We start from the raw sequence: 18,040 nt of genomic DNA on the forward strand, positions 1-18,040 counted from the left end.
GGTGATCTACCGGCCTGCCCTGGGCGGCAGGACTAGGAACCATTCCCGTTTTCTACTCATATATTTTCTGTCGCCGGTGGTATCAACATCGTTGCTGCCACCTCCTGACTGGAATTCGCTTTTCTAGACAATTGATCATCTTTTTGTGGACTTTTGGTGACGTACCTGGATCGTTGTTTTGGCATTCGCTACTGTGGACCGGATTTGGACTTGCTTTTGATTTTTCTTCAAGAATGTCTGATTCAAGTGGTTGTGTGAGAGTGTGTGTGAATGTAGGCTGCAAGGTGAGGATACCGAAGGCTTCGGTTGATCCTCACACTGTATGTCGCAAATGTAGAGGTTTTGATTGTTCTATTTCTAACACCTGTCATGAGTGTGAGAGGTTGAATGTTGAGGAATGGAAGACTCTAACTTCTTACTTGAAGAAGTTAGAAAGGGATAGAGTTAGAAGGGCTGCATCTAAGATTGCGGGTAGTAGTACAAGGCCTATTGAGCCTTTTAATGATTCTAACTCTTCCCTTAACTATGCATTGATTCTAATTCTGTATCAGGGGCCCTCACTGGCTTTACATTCAGAGTTCGGCCTCGGAAATTGCTGAACTGAAAGCTACTCTTCACAGGATGAAATCCAAAATGGCTGCCATGAAAGGTAAGGATTGTGAAAGTGACTATTATAGTGAAGTGAGTGTCCCCAGTGTTGTGGAGGGGCGTCTGACCGTCTCTGCGACGCTCCCAGGCCTAGACCTCTTCAAGCTCCCAAGCCCAGAGGAGAAGGAAGTCGAAAGCCGTACGGAGGTTGTGGAGAATTCCCCCCGGTCAGGCGTCCCTTCAGCAGGCTCTGTAAATAGACAGACTGCTCAGGACCGCTATAGGAAAAGCGTCCTCAGAGAGTGCTTCTCTTCGTCCGCTTCTCCCTCTCCTAAACGAGGGTGGAAGGATTCGGACTTGTCCAGGCCCCTGAAAAGGCACTGGAAAGATCCTGTGTTGGATTCTAGCCCCGAACGCTTTTCGGAAGAAGCGCCTCCTTCGATCAAGAAGGCTAAGAGGGTTTTGACGTCCCATGGTTTGGACAAAACTCCTTCGAGGTCGTCCCTCTCCCCGTTCAAAGAAGACGCCGGAGAGGCTTCCAAGAGGATCATTTTGGCTGTGCAAGAACAGTTATCCGCCTTGGTAGGAGTCCTTTCGAAGGATCCCCCTCGTAAGAAAGACGTGAGGCTTCCTGTCAAGAAGTCTCGTCTTCCTTCTCCCGCCAGGAGTGAGGCTCCTGTGGGACGTGAGGCTTTTGAGATCTACACTGATAGAGACTCTTTGGACGATTTTGAATCGCCAGACAAGCGCGAGGCGCCAGTCAAGCGCGAGGTTTCCTACAGACGAGAAGCGTCTTATAAGATTAAAGCGCCAGACAAGCGAGAAACGCTTTACAGGCGCGAGGATATTTCCAGACGTGATACGTCTGCCAGACCAGCAGCGTCAGCCGAGCGCGAGGAAGCAGCCAGGCGCGAGGATTCAGCCAGGCGCGAGGCGCCAGACAAGCATAATCCATACAAAGATATGGCACCAGAAAGGCGCGAGGCGCCAGCCAGGCGCGAGGCGTCAGTTAGGCGCGAGAGTTTAGAGGGGCGCGAGGCATCAGTCAGGCGCGAGGCATCAGTCAGGCGCGAGGCGCCAGCCAAGCGCGAGGAGTCAGCCAGGCGCGAGGCGCCAGCCAGGCGCAAGGCGCCAGCCAAGCGTGAGGAGCCAGCCAAGCAGAGGAGCGCTATACACTCTCTTAGCCCCTCTCCTATTAGGAGTTTGTCTCCCGTAGAGAGTTATTGGGCAGGAAGACCCGGAACGGGAAGTGACTTCTCCTTCTGATCCGATATTGGAAGAGGACTCAGAAGACGAGACTCACGGCAGAGAAGGGCTGTCTAACTACAAAGTTTTGACAGCTCTCCTCCTCCAGGAATACGGAGATGCATTGATCCCTGCCGCTCCTCCTTCGCCTCGTTCACTTTTTTCATGCTCTAAGACGCCGAAGTTGTCGACTTTCTTGAAGATGAGGCCGACGATTTCTATGAAGAGAGCTCTTCAGTCGCTGGATAGCTGGATGCTAACCAAGAAGGAGCTAGTCAGGACGGTGTTTTGCATGCCTCCCGCTAGACTTACGGGCAAGAGAGGTATTTGGTACCAGACTGGGGAGAATATGGGACTCACTCTCCCAGCTTCGGCTGAAGCTGACTTTTCCAGTCTGGTAGATGCATCCAGGAGACATAGCCTTCATACTGCGAAGATTACTTGGGGTCTTTCAGAGTTGGATCATCTCCTCAAGGGACTTTTTCACATTTTAGAGGTCTTCAACTTCCTAGATTGGTCCCTTGGGGTGATGTCCAAGAAGGCTCATGCCTCGGAAGGACTCGATCCTGACGTACTCCTTGCAATTTTGTCCTGTATTGACAAGGCGGTACAGGATGGCTCAGGGGAAGTTTCTTCCTTATTTGGAGCAGGTCTCTTGAAGAAGAGATCTGTTTTTAGCGCTTTCTTGACAAAAGCGGTATCCCATTCGCAAAGGGCAGCCTTGTTATTCGCTCCCAGGTCTGACTTTCTGTTCCCTTCACAGTTGGTGAGGGACATTTCCCGTTCTCTGATGGAGAAGGCAACACAGGATCTTCTCCTGCAATCTTCCAGGAAGAAGAGACCAGTGATGGTGGGAGACAAGAAAGGTGTGTCTACGCCTGTTCGGCCCTTTCGAGGAGGCCCTCCCGCTAGAGTTACCGCTAAAAGAAAGGCGACTGAGAAGAGAGGTAGAGCCTCTTTCCGTCCCTTTAAAAGGGGAAAGTGAAGTGACGCTCCTCCAAACACCAGTAGGTGCCAGGCTCCGGGGATTTGCGGAAGCCTGGACTCTCATAGATACAGACGCTGGGTCTATGTCTGTTCTACAGAAGGGATACCTCATTCCTTTCCTGGACAATCCTCCCCTGACGTCAACTCCACGGGAATTGTCCGCCAATTACAAGGACCCTGTGTTGAAAGATACTCTTCAACAAATGGTGGATCAGATGTGGGACAAGAGAGCTATAGAGCTAGTGCTGGATCAAAGCTCCCCAGGGTTTTACAATCGTCTTTTCTTGGTTGCGAAAGCCTCGGGGGGGCTGGAGACCAGTTCTGGATGTCAGCGCTCTGAACAAGTTTGTTCAGAAACAGAAGTTCTCCATGGAGACCTCTGCATCAGTCCTTGCGGCTCTTCGCCAAGGGGATTGGATGGTGTCTCTGGATCTCCAGGATGCCTATTTTCACGTCCCAATCCATATCCTTCGTCGAAGAAGTACCTCCGTTTCATGACGGGGGGAAGGATCTTCCAATTCAGAGCCTTGTGTTTCGGCCTGTCTTACGGCCGCCTCAGGTTTTCACGAGCCTTATGAAAAATGTGGCGAGATGGCTTCACCTGAAAGGAATCAGTATATCTCTGTACCTAGACGACTGGCTCATCAGAGCAAAGTCAGAGAAACAGTGTTTGGAGGACCTGACTGTGACACTAAACCTGATAAAGACCTTAGGATTACTTGTGAACCTCGAGAAGTCCCAACTGATCCCCAGCCAGAACTTGGTCTATCTGGGGATTCGGATGGATTCTCGGGGTTTTCGAGTATTTCCTTCTCAAGAGAGACTAACGAGAGGTTTAGAAAAAGTCTCTCTCTTCCTAAGGAAGGAACGTACTTCGGCGAGGGAATGGTTGAGCCTATTAGGGAACTCTTTCCTCGCTCGAACAGTTCTTTCCTCTAGGGAGACTTCATCTCCGTCCGCTTCAGTTCTTCCTCAGAAGATCGTGGAACATGAAGACAGGGCTTCTCTCGGACAGTTTCCCATTCCAGTTCTGATTGAAACGCCATTTAGAATGGTGGTTACTCCCACTGAAGGAAAACAAGGGTACTTCCCTAGTAGCACAGAACCCAAACCTTGTATTGTTTTCCGACGCGTCGGAAAAAGGTTGGGGAGCAACCTTGGGAAAGAGAGAGGTGTCAGGCACTTGGAATGCTCTTCAAGTGTCCTGGCACATAAACTGCAAAGAGCTGTTTGCCGTACACCTAGCCCTAAAGAGCTTCGAACCTTTAGTGAGGAACAAGATCGTACACAAGTGAATGCGGACAATACAACCGCCCTTGCATACATTCGAAAGCAAGGAGGTACTCACTCGTATGCCCTTTACGAGCTCGCAAGAGACCTGCTGTTGTGGACATCGCAAAGGAACATCTCTCTGTTGACGAGGTTTGTTCAGGGAGTAAGGAACGTGAGAGCAGACAGGCTGAGCAGGAGGAACCAGGTCCTTCATACCGAATGGACCCTCCACTCAGAAGTTTGCCGGAATCTCTGGTCTCTTTGGGGGACTCCTCATGTCGACCTCTTTGCCACGTTCCTCTCAAAAAGACTGGAAGTCTTCTGTTCAGTAGTAGAAGACCCCAGAGCTCTAACAGTAGACGCCTTCCTGCTAGATTGGTCTCATGTAGACGTTTACGCATTTCCCCCATTCAAGATTCTGGGGCAAGTGCTCAGGAAGTTTGTGACTTCAAAGGGGACAAGAATGACCCTGATAGCCCCCTTTTGGCCAGCTCAAGAGTGGTTTCCAGAGGTGCTGGAGTGGATGGTAGACTTCCCCAGACCCCTTCCACAAAGGAAGGATCTTCTCAGACAACCACACTTCAAGAGGTTTCATCAAAACCTCCCCGCTCTCGCTCTGACTGCCTTTCGACTATCGAAAGACTTGCCAGAGCGAGAGGCTTTTCTAACAAAGCAGCAAGCTCGATCGCTAGAGCCCGGAGAACTTCCACTATCCGTGTTTACCAATCGAAGTGGGAAGTTTTTAGAAGGTGGTGTAAGTCGAAGAAGTTGTCCTCCTCCAGTACCTCTGTAACAGAAATCGCTGATTTTCTGTTATTTTTGAGAGAAGAATCGCGTCTCTCCGTAGCCACGATAAAGGGCTATAGGAGTATGCTATCGGCCGTCTTTAGGAATAGAGGCCTAGATTTGGGAAACGATAAAGATCTACATGATCTGATTAGATCTTTTGAGACCAAGAAGTCTAAGATTACTTCTCCCCCTAACTGGAATCTAGACGTGGTGCTTAAGTTCTTGTCATCAGCGAGATTTGAACCCCTGCATTTGGCCTCGTTTCGTGACATAACGAGAAAATGTTTATTTCTTTTGTCACTGGCGATGGCGAAAAGAGTTAGTGAGCTGCACGCCCTGAGTGATAAAGTGGGTTTCAATCTAGATTCAGCCATCTGTTCCTTCAAAGAATTATTCTTGGCGAAGAATGAAAATCCTTCGAATCCCTGGCCGAGAAACTTCGAAGTAAAAGGCTTATCGGGTCTCGTCGGCAGGGAACCGGAGAGGTCTCTTTGCCCAGTAAGGGCGTTAAAGTTTTACATACAGAAAAAGAAACAGTTGGGAGGTTCTAGACAAGGTCTTTGGTGCTCGGTGAAGGATCCATCAAGACCTATGTCTAAGAATGCTTTAGCCTTTTTTGTCAGGAACGTCATTACGGACGCTCATAAGGCTTGCACGGATGATTCTTTCAAACTCCTGAGAGTAAGAGCTCATGAAGTGAGAGCAGTGGCTACGTCTCTCTCTTTTCAGAGAAATATGTCACTTAAGAATATCTTGGAAGCGACAATATGGAGATGTAATTCTGTGTTTGCTTCTCACTATTTGAAGGACGTTCGTGTGACCTATGAAAAATGTTTTTCTTTAGGTCCTTTTGTGTCTGCGGGCACAATCCTGGGTACAGGAGCTAACACCAATCCTTAATTACTACATAAGTCTAATAGATATGTTCTAGACTTTCTGCTGAACAAGTGCAGATGCCGCACAGGCGGCCAGTCACTTCCGTTCAGTAAGGAACTCTTGTGATATCTTTTATTAGATGAGTATCATAAATTTTTTTTTGAAAAATTATTGTGTGCGTATGCAATTTGGTTTGAGTTACGGTTGTTGCGAAGAGTTTGGGGATAACTCGGAGCAATTTTTAATACTAACATGGTGGTTAGGATCAGGTGGTCGGGATTGGTTGTGTGCTCCTTAATAAGGTGTGTTGTCATATAAGTGGATCAGCACCCATTGACAAAGTCCTTTCAGGCTCTGCCGAGTAAGTGGATAAGACCCCTTCGGCAGACCCACAAGAATTCTTGGCCATAGATCACATATCTCGCTAAAGTTTCTTGAGGTGATGCAGACTACGGGGCAAACACCCACGAAGTCTACCACCTATCAGGTAGGAACCAAGGTTTTTTATTTATACCTACAACATATGTTGTTTACCTGTCTATTCCAGAAGTAGCTGTCTCTTACCCTCCACCGAAGGGTGCCAATCAGCTATGTATATATCTGACAGGTAAGTTGATTGTATGAAAATGATATTGTTATAATACAATAAAGTTTCATACATACTTACCTGGCAGATATATACGATTAGGGCCCACCCAGCCTCCCCGCAAGGAGACAGGGGGAAGAGAAAATATATGAGTAGAAAACGGGAATGGTTCCTAGTCCTGCCGCCCAGGGCAGGCCGGTAGATCACCTGACCTACCTGTAGCGAGTGGCGCGAAATTTGAATTTCTGTCGGGGACGACGGAGTCTTAGCTATGTATATATCTGCCAGGTAAGTATGTATGAAACTTTATTGTATTATAACAATATCATTTTTAGACATCTCTTAGATGTTTTTTTTACTGATTGGTCACTCACAAAATTTTAATTTTGATATTTGCCATACTCTACATTATATTGAATTTGTGCATGAAACAGAAAAGTCTTACAATGTTTGGTTTAGACACAAATGAAACATTCTTCCAGGTACCACCGCAACAAAGTACATTCAACTGTGCATCATTATTGCGAGTATTGTGGCAAGCGATATAAGTGGAAAGGAGAATTGAGGACGCACATTCAGCGCAATCACATAGAACGCAAGGAACGATTTCAGTGTTCCCTCTGTTCCCGCAACTATGCTGATCGCCGGAAGTTGCGACACCACATGACCACGAAGCATAACGTTCCTAAGGAAGTTACTGTCACATATTATGAGTGCAAGGGCAATTACCAGGTAAGTAAAAAACAAGTACAATATTAAGTCTTGGACATCAGTCACGATGGGTTTATTTAGTAATAATTTTCAAGATGGACTCTTCTAGTTTATAATTTGTATTTTTTCCCCTTTATTCATAGACATTTAAAGTCATCCTTAAGTTAACTTTTATGCTTGCTTGTCTAGTAACGCATTGTTTTTATATGGATAGGTTTTTTAAAAATGTTGACGTGACTGTAACATAAGTCACAATGGCTACAGAACTTAATCTGCTAAAATATAAATTACAACGAGTCTCACATATAATACACTACTTCCACAAATCATTTGCATATAGTTTTTCCTGTTCATTGAATTGTATAATATTTTAATTTTAATTCAGTTACTCATAACTCCAAGAAATAAACATTAATTTTACTTGCAGTCATTAGTAACTTGCTTGTTCTCATTAAATGAAAAACATGAACACCAGGATAAACATAAAAGATTAGAAAATACATGTAGACTAGTTTTCCCCAAACCCCTTGCCAATCTGCTTATTTTCAAATGCAGTGTGTGCACCATATTCTATCATTTGCATATAATAAGCAAGTCATACAAAGGCAGATGTACAGGTAAGCTAGCGACAGTCTGGCAAAGAGTGATGCAATATGTACACATCTGAATTCAATGGTGGCCAAAAGCAAAATGATAAGCATATACCCGGTGGGAGGAACCCTCCCACTCTGATGGTAGTTCAACTACAGAACTACCTTGCTATAAAAGTCTAGCGGCCGTTTCCAGTTTTGCTGAAGGTAATTCCTAATTAAAGTAAAGGACCTGCAGCCTAATAAACACATTTTTCCTGAAATCCCTGCATTCAGGACATTTCCAGAATAAAAGCAGTGAGTTGTAGAATGAGTTAATGAGAAGTTTTTAAAAAATAAAAAAAATAAAAGATACATTTGAGGTGCAGTTGCAAAACAGAAAGGCAGACACAGCTATCAATTAGGTGTTGCCACTTTGTGATCTTCAGTTCAACTAGAGAGAGACTGTCAGGCATTTTCCAGAAACATGATGCTCTTTGTTAGTTAGTAAACTCTTTCAACATTTGATAAGAACAGGGTAATAAAGACTTCAGTGTTTTGTTTTTAGACTGACACTTTGACTGGTTCCTTCTGAAAGTATGCAGTTACTGCATTGACTTAGGCCTTCATTATGTTTGGATTTTTTCTGAGACACCAGGTTTGTAGTTTAGATAATCTCAAACACATTCCACATAACAGAACTATTGCTTGTGAGCTCTGAGCAGCTATTTCAGTTTGGGGACCTTTCTTCAACGTCATTGCCTCCAGCAGAACTAAAGGATTTCAGGTTTTTTAGAACATTTATTTCATTTCAAGAAGCCAAGAGACTTTTCATCTGCATTATCCTTGGATGCAAGTCAGACCCTTGCAGATCAGTTTTAGTCAATGAGAGTTAGTCACGCCTTCTGTTCCTCTTCTGAATTTACTATGAGATTCAAGGAATTTTTCATTTTGGCAAAGACCAGTCAATTTTGTACATAGCACGGCATCTTATGAAGATTTTACTTCCGATGCTCATGAAGTTCTTAAGTTCTTGACTTGACTGTGGATTAGGACCTAAAACTCAAGAGTACTTTCTCAAGAGCTTGTAAGGTCATCCTTCTCTTCCATTGGTCTACTAGTTTATCAGAATGATTTAATGCATCAGAGATTCATCTTCCTCATTTTCTGTAACAGCTGGTTTTAGACTTCGTACACAAAGAACGGTTCAGTTAACTACCCAAGACATAAAAATTTTTTTTAGCTGCATGCACCAACCCATAGCCACCAGAGATTTTGTTTTAATTCTACATGTTGGTTAGAAACTGATGCATAAATAGGTGTGAGACAGAAAGGGATATGTGATGGGAAAGCAAATCCTAAAAAATTGAATTTTATATAGTAATTATCCTTACTTCACCCAAAAGCGTATGACAAGACTAGAAATTTTAAGTAAATCTGTTAGATCTTGCACAAGTTTTAGTATCTTAACACTTAAGTGATTTTCTAAGCTATAATAATTAGTACTGTATTTTTTCAGCGTGATAACAATGTTTTAACCTACAAAGGAGTGGAGGATCAGATACCTAGTAGTGGATATGAACCCCAGGGCACAATTATCCCTTCGTCTGCACCCTCTTCAACACCTCACTCTTCTAGTCACCCCATCCACCAACCCATGAGTCATTCGCAGGAAACTGTCCAGACTCAGACAGCCATTATTAGTGGACCCATATACCAGCACCATCACGTCCAGCCAGTTCTCCAACATCACCAGTCAGTTGTCATCACAACTCACCCTGATCAGCAGCAGCAGCAGCAGCAACATATGAATCATCTTCCGCCCCAAGCTCATCTCCAGCTGAACCCACAGGGTCATCCACAGCAGCATCAACACATAACTCCAAGTACGAATGTTTAGATAGCGCCAGACCTCATTCCCTTACATGAGTGGCAGGTGTCAGAGGCTAGGGAAAAATGTTTAGACTAATGGGGGAGTGATTGTTGTTATAATTTTGCATTAAATGTGTGTGTACCTGTAAGATACAAACCTCTTATTTTATTGATATATTGCTTTGAATCATGCCTTTTTCAGAGGAAAAGTCATCATTTGAAGGTTGAAATCTCAAGTCTTCCTCTGTCGTGATTATCCCTCACTAGGGTTTGCCCCATGTTTGTGTTACCACAGTTAGCATCAGCTTCCATGGGTACTTGAAATACAGACATGTAGTTAGCAGTTAACTTAGCATGGATAGGAAATACCCAAAATCTTTTAATGTATTATTAGTCTTTTGGATAAACTCATAAGAGTAGTGTGTACTTGTTATTGCCAGAATATGCAGACAGCATGCTAGTTACTTGTTATTGCCAGAATATGCAGACAGCATGCTAGTTATCCTCATTGTACTGTGGTCCCAGAAAACCAGATACAGGCAGTCCCCGGATTACGACGGGGGTTCCGTTCTTGAGACGCGTCGTAAGCCGAAAATCGTCGTAAGCCGGAACATTGTCAAAAATCCTAAGAAAACCTTACTTTTAATCCTTTAGGTGCATTCAAAACTATGTAAACTGCATTCTTATTGCATTTTTCATCAAAAAAACCTTTAAATATTGGTTATTTTGCATTTTTGGTGTCATATTTCATCTGCCAGATCAGCATTTGTAGCCGTCGTAACTCTGGAGCATGCATCGTAACCCTGGAACATGCGTCGTAACCCTGGAAATAATTTCTGATGAATATAATTGAAAAGCGTCGTAACCTCGGAACGTCGTAAGCCGAGACCGTCGTAACCCCGGGACTGCCTGTATCCTTATGTGGCAGGAACATATATGAAAGCTAAACCCTAACTTTGTTTTGGATGGGACCTCTCAGCTGTTAACTTTGTTGTGGGATGGAAATAGTATTTTGTTAAATTGCTGAAATTGTAGCAAATCTCTCTCCTTTTTTATGCCTTCCTTAATTCTTAGCAGCTGTGGACCTCACATGCCAAAAATGGCTTTTACACATCTAACTTTTTTTTTTCCAAGTTATTGCCATGTGTGCGAAGATACAGTATATGTCTACAGTAAAAGGAAATTACACAATAATATTGTACACATAGGGACTAGATCATGTGGGCTATATATCAGTTATTCATTGGTCAGACAAGTGACCAATTCCAAGATGAGTAAATTTTTTTTTTTTTTATCACTTAGTCAGTACAGTCTTACTTTTAAAAATAATTTTCCAGTAATTCATGTTTTACATATATACTTTCAATTAGTTGTATGAAGATATTGCCTCATTATTCATGGAGATTTCCCACAGGGACATGCAGGAATTTTAGTTTATTAGCACTGATTATTGAAGACCCAAAGTTGTTTTTGCTCCAGTAACAATAGCTTAAGGTTGTAATTTGGCAAACTAACTTATCTTAAATATTTCAAAGGCTAACTGGTGGTAAACCATTGTTGGAATGATATAAGAATCGGCCTTAGGCAGGAAAATAGCAAGAATGCAGCAATAGCCCCACGCATATGCAGAGCTGGAGGTTGGTTAAAGACACATTTGTTTGCATTAATTATAGAAATTACTGGATTTTTCAATTTTTGGAACTTTCATTTTGTTTTCTGTTGTAACCAGAAAATTTTTGAAATACTGAATTTTGTAATGTAATTGATATTAAGGAATGTTTTTTCCTTTTTATGTTTTACAGTTTAACCAAAAATTGTCAGTGAATTGTAGAATATGGATTTTAGAGTTGTTATAATCACCTTCTCTATTATTAACAGTTGGAAAAATTTAGGAAAAATCTCTGTGGGAGCTGTTCATGACAAATCTATGAGAATCAAGTATTTTCATTGAGTGGACTGGTTAAACTACCTAATAGTATTGATGATAATTATAGTGACTGTGAATAAGGGCTGTCCCTCTAGTGGTGGATGGTACAAAAAGGGAAAGAAAAAAAAAGATTCAATCTTCAATTGACAACTCGTCTCCTTTAATATGCCAGTGTGGTCTGCTTGGCACTGGCACACATGAAATAAGAGGTTTGTACTTACAGAACAGGAAGATTAGTTTTAAAGTTTTGTTATACAGTGGGGCATCGCTTAATTGCGGATCAGTAATCATGGAATCAGTCATTCACGGTTTTTTTCTTGGACCGCTTCTCATGCTATATCGCTGGTATGAATCGCATCATCACGGGACAATGTGTTGCGTATGCGATGTTTATCGGTTGGCTAAGCCTCGGCCGCGGTCCGATAATCACCAATATACATAAAACAACTCACATTATGATTCTAGCTGACAATAAAGGTAATAAAACTATTCTCACCTTATATATTATTGGCATATCTTCATAATAAATAGCCTATTCAAGGTAGTATATGTATGACATTCATTGGTAGGCTAAACCTAGTTGCAATGCGATAACCACCAACATACATGAACAGATTCACATTATGATATTAACTGACAATAAAGGTAATAAAACCATTCTCACCTTGTATATTATAGGCATATCTCTGAATTAAGTTCCATTCGACAACTTAAAACAGTGATGATACTATTGGTAAAATTACAGCAGTTTATTATTTTAAGAATGTAAACAAAACCAGAATGCAAATGGTAGATTGCTATGTTCATATCATAATACTATAATATGGTGATAATACATGCAATATGATTAGGCACAGTAAAAAAACTGTTTTATTAAAATGATCATTATTCTCAATACACAACTATTATGTTTGGGAATATACGTAACATTCATTTTCAATACACAATATCATGGTTAATCTGGTAGTAAACAATAGTTTAAATGATCATATGTACTCTGCATTGTCGGGTTTGTGGCACGATGAAACAAACAAATTAGTTTTCCTTTTAGGCTACGTGTTTAGAAAAACATGAATAGAATCCGCTTTGCAACTTTGTTTATTTTGATATTTTTAATGATACTGTTGAGTCCAGTGTTGCCAATTTTGCATTTTTAATGCTAGCTTTCATTTTCTTGAGGTAATTAGCAAGAAAATTTTCAATCCAGCATCTGGCAGGAAAACTTGCATTGTTTTCAACTACATCTAGCATACGTATTTTGACATCAAAACTTTGTAATATTAAGTTTAATATGTATTTCTTTTATTCTACTATGTTTGATATATCATGTAAGAAAAATGACAAAATCTTGCAAAACCATTTTCTGGAATTGAACAGAATAGGTTTCGAAATTATTAGGAATCATGTAACGTAATGTACAAGTACACTCTGTATGTTAGAAACATGTATGTATCGAAAAAGAGAGCAATCGGTTGAAATTGGTTGGGTGGCATTGTTGTGTATGATGTGATTTTTTAGCACTTTATGGAGCAAAATCTAGCAAGAAATTGCCATTCCCATTTGGCAACACTGGCCTGCCTACGTTTTATGTTGTTATTGAAGTTGTGTTCGCCGCATTCTTTAAATTGTACCCATATAAACGAGTTAATTATGTGGCATCCAAAAGCCCCGATTCTTTTACTCTTATGGGAAAGAAGCCTAAACGTCAGATGAAGTTTATTACGTGTAATATATTAACATGTGTTGTGAAGAAAAGATGCCCACATGAGCATGCATATGTAGGCTTCTAGCTGTAATCCATAGGCTAGTAGGCTACATGTACAGTAGCCCGTATGCTACATATATTTTAAAGGCTAATGTTGTAAAATAACTTTGAAACTATCTTGAATTTAGTTTAAGGGGATAGTTGAAGACATATTTGGTGTTTGAACTAAAGTAGGCAGTTATAAACATTGGAATAGTGGTCTTGGGTGGGTTAACTATTAAAGTAGGCCGTTTTTAGCAATTTTTGAGGGGGGTACCAGGATAACATGGGTATTTACTTATTACGGGGGGTTCTGGGCCCTATCCCCCACGATTATCGAGGCCCTACTGTATATGAAACTTCCTTATTTACTGGTGTAACCAGAGAGCATTGGTTAATGCTGTCATCATCTATGAAGCATTTTATATTCAGGAAAACAAAAAACCGAGGAACCCGTTTACTTACTTGATTTTCCAGTGAAATGTAATGAGAAAACTTCAGTGAATTTTAGTCAGGTCGTTGTTTGTGTTCCGGTGAATTTTAGTCAAATCACTAATTGTGTGTTTCTTTTCAGTTACAAAACTACTACTTTGTTATTGAGGAATTATCTACTCTTGTCTGGTGTAACTGGAGACTTTATAGTATGTCATTGTTAATGGTGATTTAAAAAATTTTAAGTTATTTAAAAAATTTTATTTTAGCAGGACTGTGTATACTATTGCAGTTGTGGAAAATTTTGGGGATAATTCTGTCAATGTAGTCTTGTTTTCAGGATTATAAATACATTTATAGTATTCTTGTGTTATTATTATTATTATTATTATTATTATTATTATTATTATTATTATTATTATTATTGTTATTGTTATTATTATTATTATTATTATATTAAGAACATGAAAACGTTCATGTAGTAAATATCTGCAGTTATTTTTATTATTAATATTATTATTATTATTATTATTATTATTAAAAACATGTGAATGTTCCTATAGTAAATATCTGCAAGACCATTACCTTGCAAAAGCAAACTCATAAATCAGATATCAGATATGCAGAGAAGGGAGAGAAATTACCAAGATATTGTAGTACGTACTTAATTACGACTGGGTTTTGATCAAAAAAGCAAAAACAAAAAATATTTGAAATGCACACTGTAGGTTGGAACATATTCAGGCATTATTATGGACATTTTGTTTTTGTTTTTGTAATGTCATAAAGAGTGATATCTCAACGTAATGAGTGCCAAGGGGCGTTGGTGTTTGGATTTTGATCTAAAGTAGGGTTATAAGATTCTTCGACCTTTATACAGTTTTTTTTCATATTTATGTATATAAAACTAGCAATTTTAATCTGCTGCAGGCTGCATTGTATTTATATTAGTGAGGAGGAAGCTTTTGTAACATTTGCAGTTTTGTATTCTCCACGTTTGTAGCAGTCAGATTTGAAAGGCATCATCTGCATTGTCTGAAATGTAAACTAGTAACAATTTGCAGGAGAGCCTTAATGTATCTCATGAAAAATGTGTCAGTAAATATCTCCTCTGACAGGTTTCAGTTCTCTTATTCTTCTAATATGCAGTGCCAAAGGGAAGGTCTAGACTAACTAGGTAGTACTGACTGTGGCCTTTGGTTAAACATTTATGCCCGGTATAGAACTTGTCAATCATTTTGTTATCATTACATGCTAAATGTATAGTACTATTTTCAATTGCTTCCCGTAAAATGTAAAAAACTAATGAGCCATCTGTGATGGCATCTGTAAGTAAAATTTTGTCTACAGTACCATTGTATTGGTTTCGTAAAAATCTGCATCATTCTTTACTGTGAAAAATATGTCTAAGAATTGTAATGTTCTTAATTTGTAAGCAATTTGTATTTATATAATAGCTGGGCTTTAACTAATGGTCAGAAGGCAATTTAAAGAAAGTGACTACGATGTTTAGATATGATTTTTAATTGGAAAATATATTTTTATTTTTTCATAATTTGTTTTGATTACTTTTTGTCTTGATTGATCCTCTTGAAAGATAGGTTGTTTTAATATAGAATATTGATTAACTTCCATTCCTATTCCCTTCCTTGAGTTCTAGGCCCGTCTTAGGGGTTACACTCCGTAGGGGGGCAGTGTCATCAATGCATCTCATGCTTTGCAATATATAGGCATTACTTAAGGTTCTTTGCAGCATCCCTTTGGCCACTAGCTGCAACTACTTTTATTCCTTTTACTGTACCTCAGTTCATATCTTTCTTCCATCTTACTTTCCACCCTCTCCTAATGATACTGTTTCTCAGTGCGACTGCAAGATTTTCCTCCTGTTACACCTTTCAAACCTTTTCACTGACAATTTCCATTTCAGTGCTGAATGGCCTTAGTTGCCCCAGTGCTTGGGATTATGCCTAAAACTATAAATCAATCAATCTTTAGAGTTGGATCATATACAAAATAATTACTCCCTTGCAGATATCCTGGAAAAGAGATGCCTTCTTGACAAATTTAAGAAAATGGATGAATTGTTGAAAATACCACTAGAAATCAGTCTGAAAACTATATGATGAATAAAAACTAGCGATAATATCAATTTTAAAATGACAAAGCAAACCTGTTGAGTAGTGTGACTGGTACTGAAGTTTTTAATTTTTTTTCCCTGGCTGAATCTCTTATCCTTAGAGTGCACAAGTGACAATGATCTTCATTTTTAGACGATTGAGATTGGAAATTGAAAATTTTGACAGTTTAGAAGATGATATAAAAATACTGCTGGTCTCTTTAATGAGTATGAATGCAGAGATAATTGCAAATTATACAACCATCTCATGGAGAAGATGAAATCGCATTATGTATGGCAAGGATTAAGCTCGTTTGACCCGAGTTGTTAGGAGATCCAAGTTCTAGGTCGAAATGGAGAGAAGGTTACTTACTCCAGAATCCCTCCAGTTTATGAACTACCATACTGTAAGTATAGCTATACCACCAAGTGGTCGGTTTGGTGTTGGCCTGCCATCTCAGTGGCTGCGAGTTAAATTTTCAGGCATTCTGTTGTGGAATCAGAGATGTGTATTTCTGGGGATAGAAGTTCACTCTTGACGTGGTTCGGGAGTTGTGTAAAGCCGTTGGTCCCGTTGCTGAATAACCACTGGCTCCATGCAATAATAACACCATACAAACAAACAAACAAAACCCCCAAGAAATGTAATGGTGACCTCTGTAGTGCATTAGTGCACCTCCCGCAGTACAATTTAGGTATTAATTACTTTCTTTGCAGCGTCCCTTGGCCCCAATCTGCAACCCTTTTCATTCCCTTTACCACATCTGTATTAAGAACTTCCTTCCATGATCCATCCATCTTGTCACTTTCTCCAGACAATTATATTGTGCAACTGTTAGGTTTTAATCTTGTTAACCCTTTAAAACCTATTTTACTCAATTTCCTTTTCAGCACTGAATGACCTCATGGGTCGCAGTGCTTGGCATTTGGTCTCATGAAGTTTATATCCCAATCGCCTGTAATAATGATCAGACTAATGCATTCTGATGATGAAATTATGTAATAAGAAAACGAAATATAATCGGGATACTCCAAATGTGTATCAGCTGTTGTCAAATCTAACAAACACAGTGGAATGAAGGTTCGTATTTCAAATATTCAACTGAACTAAAAATACGACAAGGGAGGACAAATGAATATCAAGGAAGCTGTTCAACAGGCCAAAATGTAATGTAACCAAAGAAGAAGGCCACTGGTTCCATGCAACGTAAAAGCACCATACAAAAAAAAAAAAAAAAAATGGTTCCATGCAACGTAAAAACACCATACAAACAAACAAACAAAGAAGAAGACCACACCCAGAATGAATAACAATCCGATAAATTGCAGTTATGATCATCATAATACGATAAGCAAGCATTGTATCACGAGATACCACGTAAATCCAAGAGTAAGTATTCAGGATAGGTTTGAGGCGTTCTACAGCCCTCCCCTAATAAAAAGCAATCTTGAACATATGGGAGAAAGTGAATAAAGTACAATACGTATTATACAGAAGAGAGAGAGAGAGTAATAAACATTAATTTCAGATAATCAACTTTTAAAAAACAAGTGCTAAAAGCTTCAATTAAACTCAAAATGCAGAGGAAACTGTACCAACCTCAACAACATAAACTTATCAGATGAGAAATGAATAAAAAAATCTTTCTTTGCATCTTTTCCCACTTCTACTGCGTGTGGTCGATGTTTCTGACAGCTTTCGTCCACGGTCTGTCAAAAACATATCGTCCTTTGACAATTGTTTGCCTAGCAGCAGATCTTTAATTACATTCATAATTAAATAAACAGAAATAAGCCCTTAATTTTGTTGACATTTTCCAATGGATTTAGTGTTCCTGTACTGCATTTGCCTCTTAATTAGGTTTCTCTTCCAATCCCATCTTCAATCACTGTTCTCTTATCCATTTCCGTTCTTTCTTTAATATCTTAACCAATTCGCAGTTCCTTTCAGGTCCTGGATCCTTTTAAAATCTCGACATCTTAATTTTATGTACAAAATTAACACAATGTGATTGGTTGGTTTAGATTAATCCGACCTTAGAAGAGAAAACACAATTTCGTGCCAAAAGCTATGTTTAAAAGTACAAAGAACCTAGTGCAGACCTTTGGACTCAGAGCACCTGGTGATAACGCTCTATTGCACTGCCTTACAAGTCTTCGCTGTAGAAGTAGTAGTAGTTAGTGTTTGATCTCGAACGGTGTGTAACGGCCCCCACTTAGTATATAATTCAACGGTTCTCGTCTTTCCAACGGTCTGTTATACCTTGGTTATACTGTACTTCTTTCGCTGGTCACTATGTTTGCTTCTTATCTTTTTGTTCTAGAT

At 40.1% G+C, this 18,040-nt stretch overlaps 1 protein-coding gene across 1 annotated transcript in view; it reads left to right on the forward strand.

Moving 5' to 3' along the window:
* The window catches only part of LOC135209142 (zinc finger protein Xfin-like), a 46,427-nt gene extending 31,271 nt beyond the window's left edge, over positions 1-15,156 (forward strand). The window contains exons 4-5 of the mRNA XM_064241799.1: positions 6,826-7,075; positions 9,143-15,156. Of these exons, the coding sequence (XP_064097869.1) occupies positions 6,826-7,075; positions 9,143-9,523 (631 nt within the window). The 3' untranslated portion in view covers positions 9,524-15,156. The remainder of the gene's footprint in view (positions 1-6,825; positions 7,076-9,142) is intronic.
* Positions 15,157-18,040: the final 2,884 nt, after the last annotated feature.

The sequence above is a fragment of the Macrobrachium nipponense genome, chromosome 37 (genome assembly GCF_015104395.2).
Source record: "Macrobrachium nipponense isolate FS-2020 chromosome 37, ASM1510439v2, whole genome shotgun sequence".
NCBI classification, from domain to species: Eukaryota; Metazoa; Arthropoda; class Malacostraca; order Decapoda; family Palaemonidae; genus Macrobrachium; species Macrobrachium nipponense.